General features: G+C 40.5%; 1 protein-coding gene across 1 annotated transcript; it reads right to left on the minus strand.

Annotated features, from left to right (window-relative positions):
- Positions 1-2,822: 2,822 nt before the first annotated feature.
- cga (glycoprotein hormones, alpha polypeptide) lies at positions 2,823-4,059 on the minus strand. Its single transcript, XM_057344910.1, has 3 exons — positions 3,670-4,059; positions 3,394-3,581; positions 2,823-3,294 (listed from the first exon to the last, which is right to left on the minus strand). The coding sequence occupies exons 1-3, from the start codon at positions 3,764-3,766 to the stop codon at positions 3,220-3,222; spliced, it is 360 nt and encodes a 119-aa protein (XP_057200893.1). The 5' UTR covers positions 3,767-4,059; the 3' UTR covers positions 2,823-3,219.
- Positions 4,060-14,938: the final 10,879 nt, after the last annotated feature.

The following is a 14,938-nucleotide window of genomic DNA, read 5'->3' on the forward strand; positions in this document are numbered from 1 at the left end:
TAAACTAAACTAACTCAAAGACAGGAACTCACCACATTACACAATCACGACAGTACAATGAACCAGCACGAGACAGAAGACACAAGGGCATTATAAAGGGGATAAATCAAGAGGGGACAGGTGCAGGACATGAACTAATTAACAAACAATAACGAGGAGACAAAAGGGCGGGAACAGAGATGCCTCACCGGAGAGAGGGAGTATATGGAATGCCAAAACTGACTCTCTCCACATAAAACAAGAGGTTCTATCATGGTTCTGCCACTAGGTCAAGAAAAGCAAGACAAGGTGGGACAGAACCATGACAGTATGGATTTAGCAACATTAAAAGTATTTAGGCCTAGTTACATTAAAACATTAATTGTACTAATTATTTAGTAGCATTAAAACATTACAAATATCTGCTTACAGAGGTGAGCTCACTATTTTCTCAATTAAAATGTGTCATTTAATGAAGAGTGTCTATCGTTGTTATTACTTGGATTCATGATAAAGGATGTGGATAGATTTTGTTTATAAGCTGTAATGTTTCATCAGTCTTTTAACTCGTGTTCCCTGTTGAAAAACAGCATATGCTGGGTTGGGTATGTTTTGATGCTGGTTTGACCATCTTAAACCAGCTAAGGACCAGCACATGACCATCTTAAGCCAGCACAAACCAGCATCAAAACATACCAAACCAGCCAATGCTGGTTTTTTCAACAGGGTTAGCACTGGGCTAATGCATGTACCATTATTGTTTTGAAAAGATTTTACTGTTTAGCTGTGGGTCCAGTTAGCTTGCATAAGTGTTAAAGGGGTCATATGGAGAGAATACGTGTTTTTTTGTGTCTTTGGTGTGTTATAAGTTGCCAATGCATGTATTAGACATGTAAAATTGCAAAAATTAAAGTGTTGTAACTTGTTTCAGAAAGTTTTTTATAATTCTGGATCCCTGTGTCGTCACTTCCTATTCCTATTCCTTTTATTGGCCATTCTCCCGGAAAAGCACGGCAGGTCGAAAGAAAGAGCCCTCCCACAAGCCAACAATCGAGCAAAACCCGCTTACCATCAAGATTTTCTGTGCTGCGTCGTCAAGATGGGCTGCGCTGTGCTGTAGCTCGTTACTCTTGCGATAGTTAAGTTTAGGTGTGTCTGTTTGTTCACAGCATTTCAGTGATGGATGTTATATAAACGGTGGATATAACGCTGGATTTTGAGATCGTTTGAAACTGATAGATGGCCCAGACATGAACTGCACGCGGTAAGTCAAACTAAGTCATACGTCTGTGTTGTGTTGGCAATCGGCATGTACGTGTTTAATGTACAGAAGGGAATAATGTGATGATGTGTTGCTTGCTCATGCTGTAGTTCCATCCCACTCTCCCCACTAGTCCCACCTCTAGCAGCTCGTGTTTTTCCGGAAATAATCCTACAGCTGTATCTCTCTTTCATAAATTTGATCAAATTGATATGAGATTGGCAGAAACTGCCTGTGATAAGCGATCTTTAAAGACGAAGTTGATTATGGCACCTGTCCTTTCATATGCAGATTTCCAAAAATGTGTTTAGCCCTAAAAGGGTCTGTATGTGATAAGTTTAGAGTATTTGTTGGGAAATTATTTTGTCTATACTGACAATCTGCTCTGTCACCTGCAGACCTTAAAGTGCACCGTAAAACCACAGTAAACACTTTATTAATGCTTTATATCATATGAATTAAATATTTGCATGATTTATGGTGGAATTGGTTTTGTTTTTTTGGGGGGTATTTTGTTTGAAATATATTATGATTTTGGGGATCTGTATGTAATTTACTTTTTTATTGTTCTATTTAATAAGCCTCGATTGTGTTGCGGTTGTAGAGTGCTGGCTGATTATTAAAGGGGTCATATGGCGGAAGTACGTGTTTTTCTGTGTTTTTGGTGTGTTATAAGTTGCTCATGCATGTATTAGACACGTAACATTGCACAAATGAAAGTGTGGGAACAAAAGATGCATTCTATCTAAAAGCGAATGCTCAACCAGACTTGCCTGAAACGCCTCGTGTAACCACACCCCGGCGAATCTACGTAACTTCGTAACATGATTTGACTAAGACCGCCCAAATCTACACGTAGTTAAGGTGGGCGTAATTGTAAATTTCATTCTATCGCCTGTCTGTACAATTGCTTTGGAACCTGATGTTCTGAATATGGTAAGAGGCATTACATTTCCGTCAAATGCTTGCAGTATTTGACCAATCACTACGCACTGGTGAACTGGCCAATCATAGCACACCTCGCTTTTCAGAGCGATGAGCTTTGTAAAAACTCAGCGCGTTTCAGAGAGGCGGGGCAAAGAGGAGATACAAATATAACGTTTTTTAAACTTTAAATTGTGTATATACATTGCATTACATCTAAAACAAACAATAATATTCGTTTTAGCCGTGCAATATGATTCCTTTAATATTTTTGAGGGGGAATACATTTCTGTAATGTGTTATATTTTCATGGTTGTTACGTGGTTTATTTATTTGTATTAATAAATCTTTATTTTTGTGAAATATGAATCTTTCCTTTTTTGTATCGTATAGGCTAGGTGCTGTTCCCTTGCCAAAAGTAAAAGTTTATTGGTTACAGTTAGATAAGGGAGACATGCAAAATGTGCAGAGCAAGGGGTCCCTGGTCCCCTTGGGAACCACTGTTCTAAAACACCATCATCTGGGTAATGTCATGTAAATATCTTGATCTAAGTGCTCACTTTGATTATATCTGAGGAAACACCACGAATCTGTAAAACGCAGAGATCCGGCAGTCAAATATGGAAAGTGACAGAATACCCTCAGTCACATTTGCTTCTGGAACCAGGCCTGTGCCGTATACATTTATTTAAGATTTGTGTCTAATCCAGCAACAATAGCATTTTATGTAGAGTAAAATAAAATAGTTATTTGACAAGCCTTGCATTTTAAACATCTTCAGGCCTTTAGACTACAGACAACAATGATTGCAACTTTTTAAACCATTTTCTAACCTAATTTATGGACTTAATCTAAATGTGGTTATCAAATATGTAATAAACATATAATAGCACTACTGTGAAGAAATAAAAAGGCATTTTCAACTAATGAGAATTTAAATACACTATAGTCAGCATGATTTACATAAAGAACACATGCATTTGAGCATAAATGACAGGTAAACAAGAGAATATAACTAAATCTGAACCAGAAATCAGAAATGTCATAGTGTGTCTTTAAGATTTATGATAGTAACAGGTGCTGCAGTGGCAGTCTGTATGGTTCACTAGTTTGACATCATTGACAAGTACCTACAGGAAACAAAAACAATATTTGTTATACATGTAAAAGTAAATGAGATTAATAAAGTAATATGAATTAATAAGTAGTAGTATTAAGTTTTATTTTACCCGCTTGACTTCTTTGGCTACGCAGCACGTAGCTTCTGATGTGATATTTTTTGGAACAAGCATGGTTTTTTTGGATCTTAAGGGTGTGGGGTAAGCCCTAGAAAAGCAGCATCCCATACACTGATAGACAGGAGCCCCAGGCTTCGAGAAAATGTTGTTTTCCTTGAGTTTGCATTCCTCACATCCAACTATGGAAAATAGAAATGCAAGTATAATGTAGAGAAAGACTTGCGCACCAGCACATTTGTTGAATTCTGTCACTAATTGTAAACTTACAGTTAGTCGTATCACTTCTGGCATATAGCTCTCCAAAATGAATAAGCATTAAAAACAATAAAATGCTGGATCCTGCATGTCTAATGGTCCAAAACATGATGGCTATAATAAAAACAGTGAGAGGAATATCAATAAAAAACAGATAAATACTGATTTACACACACTTCAATCACACTTCTCAGAATTTTTCATTTGATCAGTGGAATTTACATTTATTTTTAAGCTCAAGACATACAGTATTTAATTAGAAATATTACCTTTGTTCCTGTTAGACGGAAACAATCTGTCTTCTCACAGCCACGCAAAACACTCGGATAAAGGTTTATATACCTTTTGTACCTTGCTTACGTATCCCCCATTGTGCGTGTGTGTGTGTGTGCGTGCGTGCGTGTCTGAGTGTATAATTGTTCCCTTACTGACCTTGTTGTCCATTAGGTAAATGAAGGAAAGAAATGAATATGTACTGTAACTGCAGGGCCATAATATCAAAAGACTTAGAAATATCTAAAGTGTGGAAAACCACACATTAATACTGTGCAGAAAATCTTGGCTCTATTTTACAGCTTTTGTAACACATTTTCTATATTTAATATTGTTCTTTATCTCTTACACGCATACACACAGTATCAAGTTTCGAGGATGAATGTTTCTTTGCCTTCACTATCTCTTAATCTTTCCAACTGCAGCATATCCACACGACCTTGGTTTGATTTGAGCTGCTTCATGCCTGATGCAAAGGTAATTCAATATTTTCCATGACAGATGGAGAAGAGTATGATTAATAACAGATAGGTATTACTGTAGGAGAGGCAACATCTTGTGATACTCTTGTAATGTATGGTGGAAAATGTGGAAGCAATCAGCCAGGATCCAGATGCAGTAATGCTTAATGTAATCCATAAACAACAGGTAGAATCCAAACAAAGCGGGGAACGCGAAACACAAACGTGACATAGGAACATCTTTTTCTTTTTACCTATGTGTTTCATGAAGTTTCCATTCATGTCAATATTTTGGACTGTGTTGTTCTTACAGCAGAGTAAACAATTCAAATTTATATTCATACAAGGAAAGTGTTAGTCAGCCTAGGTTGTAATTTAAACCAAGGTGGCTGTTAGTGGTCTTTATTAAAGTTTGTGACTGGCTGTAGAAGGATCTCCCCTGAGAATAATAAACAGCGTCAGTGACCAGCTAAATCAGCAAATGCATCATTGACGTCACTGACTCCAAGTACATCACCACACACTAAAACCCAAACCAGTACCTGAGACTCCACCAAAACATGGAAGACAGAGGCCTTAACACAAACGAGTTACACATTTTCCTAAACCATCAAGGAAGCAAGGCTCGCCACTCAAAGCCACTTCCATCGTGCAAGTGCTTTGAGAGGCATATCAAAACCCTGCTGCCCTCCCCACTAGACCCCCTACAGTTTGTGTACCGCACACCATCACCCTCCATTTGGGTGGTGGTCTACTCATACTACAGTTCAGCATTCAACACAATTATTCCTCAGCATCTGATTGGAAAGCTGACCCTCCTGGATCTATGCACCTCTCTCTGCAACTGGTTCTGGATCTCCTTATCGAGATTAGAAACAGCCAGAGGCATAGCGAAGAAAGCCCAGCAGACCATCTCCCAGCACCCATCCATCACTTTTAACTGAGAGACTGTTGAGAGCATTCTTCATAGCGGCATTACTGTCTGGTTCGGGAATTGGACCATCTCAGATCACAAGACCCTGCAGCTGTGAGGACAGCTGAGAAGATCTTTGGGGTCTTTCTACCCACCATCACAGACATTTACACCACACGCTGCTTCCAAATAGCTCAAATTGTGGGTTACCCTATACACACCCCTCACATAAACTCTTCTCCCTTCTGCCATCTAGCAGGAGATACAGAAGCATCTCGCGGACAGAGCACACACAATTTACATATAAACGTGACGACAAATGAAAAAAAATGTTCCGACAGCCGCAAGACCACTGTACATTTCAACACTGTTAAGTGTGTGTTAAAAATCTGGAATAGTGACAAAACTTCTTTGTTTCATCTTCAAATCAAACTTTTTAGTCTTAAGCCGGCAAAGTTGAAATCCTGTATGGCTAGCGCACTTCTTATCATGTTTATGCATTTTGTCCGTAGGCAGAGAGTACAGTCGTCTTTGGCTGTTCAAAAGCATTCTACCACATAAGCATCTACACTATTAACGCAATGCAGTCAAATTAAATTTCGACTACCTCTGAAAGTTGTCAAAAGACACGATCAAAACAATTTAGACCCAGGGCCTTAGTATATTTAAAAGAAAATTCAGTGTGTCTCTTGTTGTCTTGGTACAGTAGCACTAGGTCCTGTAAAAATGTAAATGTAAAAGCAGTCGAATGACAAAAAGTGCACTTTATTTGTGGAATGATGCTTCCAAAGACCTTTTTGATTCAAACATTAAAGTTCACCCAAAAATGAAAAATCTGTCATCATTTACTCACCCTCTTGTCATTTCAAACCTTTATGACTTTCTTTCTTCTGCACAACACAAAAGAAGATTTTTGAAGAAAGTTGGTAACCGAACAGTACTGGCCCCCACTTCTATTGTATGGACACAAAACCAATGCAAGTGAATGTGGGCCAGTTAACAACATTCTTCAAAATATCATCTTTTGTGTTCTGCGGAAGAAAGAAAGTCTTACAGGTTTGAAATGACAAGAGGGTGAATAAATGATGACAGAATTTTATTTTTGAACTATAACTTTAAGCCTTTGTAACCCTTTCATTTCTAGTTAATAAATGTATTCTGCCGAAGTGGTCTACACCCCAGGTCCCATCTGTTACTATGTGGACATCTCAATTATCACCTGTTTTTCCTCTGGAGAAATTAACTTTCGATCTTTATCATAAGTCAGACAAATTTTAGAGACTTTGGGAACCTCTTAATTCTTTTTTACAAAAACTTTGATCGCACGCACGCGCACACACTTGTCTTTTGCAAATTTGTATAAATTAAGCAACTTAATACCGTATTTCTCTCACTTTTAAACCTTACACTGCTCAAAAAAATGAAGGGAACACTTAAATCACACTGTATGAGATCTCAATGAATGAAATATCTAGGTTAATGTGAAAATGGTCAATGATTGCCAAAATCATAAACACATCCAGGGTCGGAATTAAAATAAAATCACTGTAAAAAAAGATAATAGTGGCTCATTCAACTTATTTGAATTTCACCACAGTAACTCTTCATGTTAGTCAGTAATGTGAATGGCCCCACGTGCCCGTATGAACTCCCAGCAATGTCTGGGCAGACTCCTGACGAGGTGACACATGGTGTCCTGGGGGATCTCCTCCCAAACCTGGCACAGAGCATAAGTGAGCTTCTGGATGGCTTCTGATACATGAGATCCCAGAGATTCTCGACTGGATTGAGGTCTGGGGAACGTGAAAGCCAATGGCATCAATGCCTTCATCATCCAGAAACTGCCTACAGACTCTGATCACATGAGGCCGGGCATTATCATGCACCAGGAGGGCTCTGCACTGCACCACCATAATATCTGACAATAGAGCTGAGGATTTCATCCCCATACTTCGTAGCAGGTGGAGGTATGTGAGACCCTCTGAGGATGGTCCTCTCCAGTCCACCCTTGCTGTTGCCTCTCCAGTGTACCTGTTGTCACTTTTATTTGCATCAAAACAAGTAAAAAATGGTTCACAATCACTTATGTTTCCTAACTGGGTTGATTGATATTCCTGAAGGTTAACTGACTTGGGGGCGGTATCACAGACAGAGCTTAAACCTAGTGCCAGACTAACTTAAATGTTAAGAGGTGTCTTGATCTTAAACAATTTACACTGATATATCTTAAAATAAATCAAATCAAGTGTGATTGTGTTGAAGATGCTTAAATATTCTAATTCAACTAAGGCATAGTCCTGGTTTAAGCCAATCATTTTCTGGGAAACTGCCCCTTGGTGTAAAGCTGTGATGATTTTGTTCCCTTAATTTGATTTAATTTTGAGCAGTGTAATTTTTAAGTGATTTATTGTGTGATGACAGCATCTCTGAAGACTGTGCTAGTAGGGTGGTCGGTTAAGAGCTTGCATTTAAAATTCTGAGTGTCATTTTAATCTCAAATCCAGGATAACAGAACCCCATAGAACAGAAATTAAAGGGGCGGTTTCCCGGACAGGTATTAGTTTAAGCCAGGACTAGGCCTTAGTTAAATTAGGATTTTTAGGTAGGCCTAGTTTTTACAAACATTCCTTAAAAACAAACATTAATGGTGTGCATCTTAATACGAAACAATGGCACTGATATACACTGAACAAAATTATAAACGCAACACTTTGTTTTTTGCCCCCATTTTTCATGAGCTGAACTCAAAGATCTAAGACCTTTTCTATGTGCACTAAAGGCCTATTTCTCTCAAATATGGTTCACAAATCTGTCTAAATCTGTGTTAGTGAGCAACTCTCCTTTGCCAAAATAATCCATCCACCTCACAGGTGTGGCATATCAGACAGCATGATTATTGCACAGGTGTGCCTTAGGCTGGCCACAATAAAAGGCCACTCTAAAATGTGCAGTTTTACTGTATTGGGGGGTCCGGAAACCAGTCAGTATCTGGTGTGACCACCATTTGCCTCATGCAGTGCAACACATCTTTGCATAGAGTTGATCAGGTTGTTGATTGTGACCTGTGGAATGTTGGTCCACTCCTCTTCAATGGCTGGTTTAGGGTTAGGGTGATGGCTCACCCACACGAGTGCTCACTAACATAGATTTAGACAGATTTGTGAACAATATTTGAGAGAAACAGGCCTTTTGTGTACATAGAAACAGTCTTAGATCTTTGAGTTCAGCTCATGAAAAATGGGGGCAAAAACAAAAGTATTGCGTTTATAATTTTGTTCAGTGGAAGTAGTGCAAGCAGTTTTCAGTTAAGACAGCTCAAACATTTATTTTAGTCTGGGACTAGCCTAAACCCTGTTCAGGACACTCCAAAAAGCTTTACTATCACAGTCTGTTCCTTCCTGTACTGTCTTATGTTCTATACTGCTCCCAATTGACCTTATCCTCCTCAGAACAATGTCATAAAGTCACATAAAATGATGAAATATATTGTCATATGGCATAACATTATTATTAAAATCGATCACACTGAAAAACCAAATCAGCTCAAATAGACCTACAACAGCTTTTGTAATCACAAAATCAGCCTCATCCTACTCCTAGTGCTGTGGGGATTGTATCATACAGTATTCAGTCTATTGTTACTCTGACTCTATAGATTCATATCAGATCACAGCATTGATTTAGAAACTCTCAGATCATTCCTATTTAAAATACAACAGGCATGAAAATATTCTGTCATCTCAATTCATGTTGATTTGTATAATGATGATATAGCGTTTTTATACCGTGACTCCCTCATGAGTGCATCAAATATCATTGTCTCTTTTCTTTTAAGCAAAACAGCAGCAAACATCTGCACAGCTTACTTCTGGTATAGAAATAGACTTTATTTTTCTGCTTGTTTTAAAGTAATAGTTCACCTAAAAATGAAAATGCTGTCATCATTTACTCACCCTCTTGTCATTTCACACCTGATGACTTTCTTTCTTCTGCAGAACACAAAAGAAAATTTTGAAGAATGTTGATAACCCAACAGCGACAGCACCCATTCACTTGCATTGGTGCTAGCCAGCGCTGTTTGGTTACCAACTTTATTTAAAATATATTTTGTGTTCTGTGGAAGAAAGAAAGTCATACAGGTTTGAAATGACAAGAGGGTGAGAAAATGTTGACAGAAATTTCATTTTTGGGTGAACTATCACTTTAACAGCTCGTCTGCCTGTGGGTTTAGGAGTTTAGGTGGGAGGACCAAACAGTTCTTAAATAATGCAGAACAATTTTTTTTTGTTTTTTATGGGAATTTTTCCTTATTGGACAGAAAAATATGATGGGAGAAGTCAGGAAAGTAAACGGAGGAGAGAGGGATTGGCAAATCCTCTGACACAAAACATATTTAGTGGAAAACAAAATACAGTTTTGTCTACAGATCTTTTGTCTGCAAAAAAACTATCTACCCTAACTAAAAAGATCACAAGCATCAATATATTAACCGCTTATTTATGTTTGCAGATTTATTAAAAAAACCTAATTTATATACACCTTTAAAAAATAGATTCAATTTTGGGTGAGAATGCCATCCCACTAGAGAAATAGTTCTGTCTAAAACTTTTAATTAGTTCATTTTTTCTTATTTACAAAGTTGTTTTCTTTTTTATTTCTCTTTCAAATACTTTGTTTTTACTACACCTTGGAGAGCTGTACGATTCTGGATAAATTGAGAATCACGATTCTTCCGTTTCAAATAGAGATTGCGATTATTTTACGATTCTGAATGACGACAAAGTAATACATCATTTACTAGAGGTTCTGACAAAAAATTGTTTATTTAGGATGCCTATGTAATTTGCATCAAAATTATGAATATTTCATGGTTAACCTACAGTAACTATAGTGTGATTTTTTTTAACAACAAATAGGTAAACTAAAGTGGCAACTTGATGAAAAGCTCTAATAGCGCGGCACACACTCTCATGACGTGTTTTCACCGTAATGACAAATATAAGCGCGCACTCGGATATATCCACGCTTCAAACTTCAATCAAAATCAGAACAATGTAACAAACCTGAAAGACAATCATAGAGCAGTTTTGTTGTCAGGCTGTATTTACTTTATGTTGGTCTGTTATTTGGTGTGAGATTAATTTGGGCAGAGTGAGAGCTTGTAAATTCTCTGCTTTAATCCCAGTACTTCTGTGAGCATTTGAAACAGAAATAATGATAGTGTGTGGATTAAAAGACTGTTTATGACGTCGTTTCATACCTAATGCTGGGTTCACACGAAACGCGAACAATCGCGTTCCTCGCTCATTACTCGCAGGAAAAGTTCGCTATTTTCGCGTGAGTAACGCGATCTGACAAATGTTTTTTAGCTCCAGGAGAACATTATTTGGGCACAAATGGAGGTCAAACCCAGCAAATCCCGCAGCATTTCTATTGTCAAGGGCCGGTTTACCAATGACAGGTTCTGTATAAAGGGTGAGCCCATACCAACGGTCACAGAAAAGCCCATCAAAAGCCTTGGACGGTAGTACACCGCAGACCTTAAAGACGCCGAGCAGGTGGAACAACTCAGAGACAGTCAGTGGACTCAAGAAAATCAATAATACAGCTCTTCCTGGGAAGCTGAAACTCTGGTGCTTCCGATATGGCTTGTTGCCATGCCTGATGTGGCCAATTTCAATGTATGAGCTTCACGGTGTCTCACGCCAGTAACCTGGAGAGATTGGTGAGTACACAAGTGAGGAAATGGCTTGGGCTACCAAGATGTCTTAGCAACATAGGGCTGTACGGGAATGGAGCTCTCTCTCTTCCCATTTCAAGCCTAGGAATATAAATGCAACAAAACAAGGTTAGAGATAACGCTCAAAGAATCCTGTGATCCCTGTGTAAGATATGCTGCTCAAACAGTAGTGACAGGAAGGAAATGGAACCCAACAACAGTGATAGGAGATGCAAAGGCAGCCCTCAGACATAAGGACATCGTGGGACAAGTTCAACATGGCAGAGGGGGACTTGGTTGGGCATCAACCACACCCACGTGGCGAAAAGCGACACCAAAGGAACAGCTTCACCTGGTAGTGGAGGAGGTTCGGCGTCAAGAGGAAGCAAGTAGATGCGCCAGAGCGGTCTCTCAAGCCCAGCAAGTCCGTTGGATGAGGTGGGAAGGCATTGAACGCCGCAAAATCACTTGGAGTGAGCTGTGGAGTATGGAAACAAACAGGCTAAGTTTTATCTTAAGAGCTACATATGATGTGCTGCCCTCACCAACAAATCTGCATGTTTGGTGTGGACAGGATCCAGCCTGCCACCTATCTGCAGCTCCAGCAAACCTTAAACATATTCTTGTGGGTCGTAAGAAGAGCTTGACACAGGGGAGAGATGCACTCGGCGCCACAATCAAGTACTAAAGTGCTTGGCTGCAGCAGTAGAGACCAAGAGAGTGGCAGCAAATGCCATCCCCCAAAACGCCAAGGCTAACTCGCTAAAAAGGCAACCCTTTATTCGGGAGGGCAGAAACCGCGGGCCAAGCCCTTAACCCCAGATTCAGGTCTGGTGAGTATAGCCAGGGATTGGGAAATGCGAGTTGATTTAAACCACAGACTTACTTTCCCCTTGGAAATCGCAGTGACCAACCTGCGGCCAGACATGGTTCTGTGGTCCAGCTCCAGTAGGACAGTCCTCATAGTTGAGTTGACTGTACCTTGGGAAGAGGCCATTAACAAAGCATTTGAAAGAAAATCTCCGGTATGGCAACTTGGCAGCAGAGGCTGAAGATCGGGGACAGCAAAAGTGTTCCCGGTGGAAGTGGACTGCAGGGGCTTTGTTTCCAATTCCATTACAAGGCTGCTTAAGGAAGTGGGGTTCAGAGGACAGGCCCAACGGACGGTAGTCAAAGAATTTGCCACTGTTGCTGAGAAGCAGCCACTGGCTGTGGTTGAAATGGAAGGACGCAATATGGGCTGCCAAGTGACCATGTAATAAAATGGTGTTGTGTGTTGTATTGATATGCCATACGGGACCGGGGGCACTGAGCATGCATTAACAGAGCCAGTGGGGCTAGAACAGCCTTAGCCAATGGGGTGGTGTGTATGGTTGCGATGAGGTTATGGTAATGTGTTGTAATGTTATGCCATCCGGGGCCACAGAGCATGCATTAACGGAGCCAGTAGGGCTATAACAGCCTTAGCCAACGGGTTGGCGCATATAGTTGCGTTGATTTTGGTAATGTGTTTTAATGTTATACCATATGGGACCGGGGGCACAGAGCGCGCATCAACGGTGTGGGTAGTCGTGACACTGGTTAGAGAGTCGGACTTGTGACCAGAAGGTTGCCGGTTCGATTCTCAGGGCCGGCGGGTAACGACTGAGGTGCCTTTGAGCTGCAGTAATAGCTGCCCACTGCTTCTGGTGTTTATGTGTTCACGACTTGCAGTGCGTGAGTTCACTTCTCACTGGACGTTTTAAATGCAGAGGTCACCATAGCTGACAAATAGGTCACTCTCAGAGGACAGGTCCAGTGGTGGACAATCAAGAACTGGTCAGTGGTGCAGAAAGGACACAGCATGGGCTAGAGGTCTGCAACCCGACCCGAGCCCGACGGGGCCCGAAAAACTGGCGGGCTTCGGGTCGGGTTAATGAATAGCCTTGGGTTCGGGTCGGGTTTGTAACTAAAAAAATATATAGGCTATATACAAACAAGTTTGCATGCCGTGGCGTTTGCTTGAGTGTTTGCTGCGTTGCGACCACAAAAAAACACGAGAGAAAACACACACTTTTCGCATAAACTGTTCTGCGCACATGCACCCGCTCTTGTCCTCGTTGTCACGACACAGCAGGTGATGGTAAGATGAGTGCGATAAAGCAAAATATTAGCTATGGAAAACGTATTACAGTTCTAAATGATGCAGGAATAGCTTCACTCTGAAAGAATTATGATCTTGTCATTACTGTCAAGACTGGCCCGTAGTGTCCTCAGCATCCCTGTAAGTAACGTTAGCAGCAGCAGCGAGAGGAACTTCAGTGCAGCTGGGCTAACTTTTAATCAGAGGAGGACGGCGCTTAAACCAACAGTTCCAGTGGGTTCAAAAATGATTTTTGACTTTTACACCTGTTCACCCACAGCAAAGTTTAGTTATTGGTAAGTCTGTGGTATTTCTTATTTTTTCTTGTGTGTTCACTGCTGAGGGGGCCGCCGTGCCTTGATGAAACTGTGTTTGCCTACATGTAGCTATTTGTTTAATTATCATCGCAAGCAATCATAAAATGCAGCACATTTCAACAAAGCTTGCTGTTATACGCACTTTGGGTTCGGGTCGGGTTCGGGCTTAAAATGTAACTGTAATGGTTGGGCCGGGTCGGGTTAAACAATCTCGGGTACGGGCCGGGTTCGATCTTTCGTTTAAAGCCCGTGCAGACCTCTAGCATGGGCTACCAGATGACCTTGTAACAATGCGACACACACACAGGTCTGATCAACCTGTGGTGGGCCTCCCTTGGCTGAGGGTGTCTTGTGATAAAGGGCCGAAACACCCAATGAGGCTGAGGTGCACAACTGACGATGTGTCGCATTGATGGGAATCATACAAAGGGCATTATCAGCAGCACCTCACCAAAAGGCATGCTTCACCCAGGATAATGGATGTGATGAAAGTGGGACACACAACTCAATGGCAAGGAAAGGTAAGTATGCTATGTATTTCTACAATCATTTATCCCCCAAACACAGAGGATGCCTACCCGACGAACCAGTGAAACCTCAGACCTACTTTCCTCTATTCATATTCTTGACTGCTTCCCCTGTCATGCATAAGGTGTGGGAAATGTCCTATTGGGCAATTCAACTGTGCTGAAATAGTGGGATTATAACACCTAGTCCTATTAAGCGAATCAACCTTCGCGAAAGGTGAGATTGACGCGTGTTGGCGGCAATCGCCCCCCCCCGAATCGCGTCATTCACACTGCCTGCCGCGAGTTCGCGTCTATACGCGTCTTTGCATTGACTTTGTATGTAATTTACTTGCGCAAAACGCTTAATTCGCGTTTGGTGTGAACCCAGTGTAACACATTACGTAAATTGTATGTAAATTACATATATGTATAGACACGAATTCGCGGCAGGTGGTGCGAATGATGCGAATTGGGAAGCGCAACGGCCACGAACGCGCGTCAAACTCGTCTTCCGCGAAGGTTGAAAATATCTGTCAACAACAAAGAGCGTGGAACGTGATTGTTTGCGCATGGTGTGAACCCAGCATAATGATGATAATGCTTTCTCTGCTTCTGCGGCAGCACCAGCACAGATTGAAGCGTTATGATTTTAGTCAGAGGATTATTGTTGATTTTCATTAATGAGATCGTGTGGGTGTTTGAATCGAGATTGCGATCTTTTACCTTGGGTACAACACGTAAAATCTGCCCTTTTTAACAACAAAAAACTTTAAAAGCACTAGTGTAAGCGTGCAATAACATCACAAGCAAAAACTTGCACATGTGAGTGAAGACAAACAATCAGAGGAGGGAAAATTATCAATTACAAAATTATTTTAACTGCATAGTACTTTATCTTTATATTTAAAAATGTACTTCCAATTGAATGATTTGAATGATCTGTGCTAAAATAGTAACGACACAAATC

The sequence above is a fragment of the Triplophysa rosa genome, linkage group LG10 (assembly GCF_024868665.1).
Source record: "Triplophysa rosa linkage group LG10, Trosa_1v2, whole genome shotgun sequence".
Lineage (NCBI taxonomy): Eukaryota > Metazoa > Chordata > Actinopteri > Cypriniformes > Nemacheilidae > Triplophysa > Triplophysa rosa.

What these genes read in the sequence shown, in the direction of transcription:
- cga (XM_057344910.1), bottom strand. Translation starts at nt 3,766, where the DNA reads ATGTTTTGGACCATTAGACATGCAGGATCCAGCATTTTATTGTTTTTA. An exon ending in CAGAAGTGATACGACTAACT is followed by an intron (nt 3,582 to 3,669) that starts GTAAGTTTACAA and finishes TATTTTCCATAG; the next exon opens with TTGGATGTGAGGAATGCAAA. An exon ending in TAGCCAAAGAAGTCAAGCGG is followed by an intron (nt 3,295 to 3,393) that starts GTAAAATAAAAC and finishes TGTTTCCTGTAG; the next exon opens with GTACTTGTCAATGATGTCAA.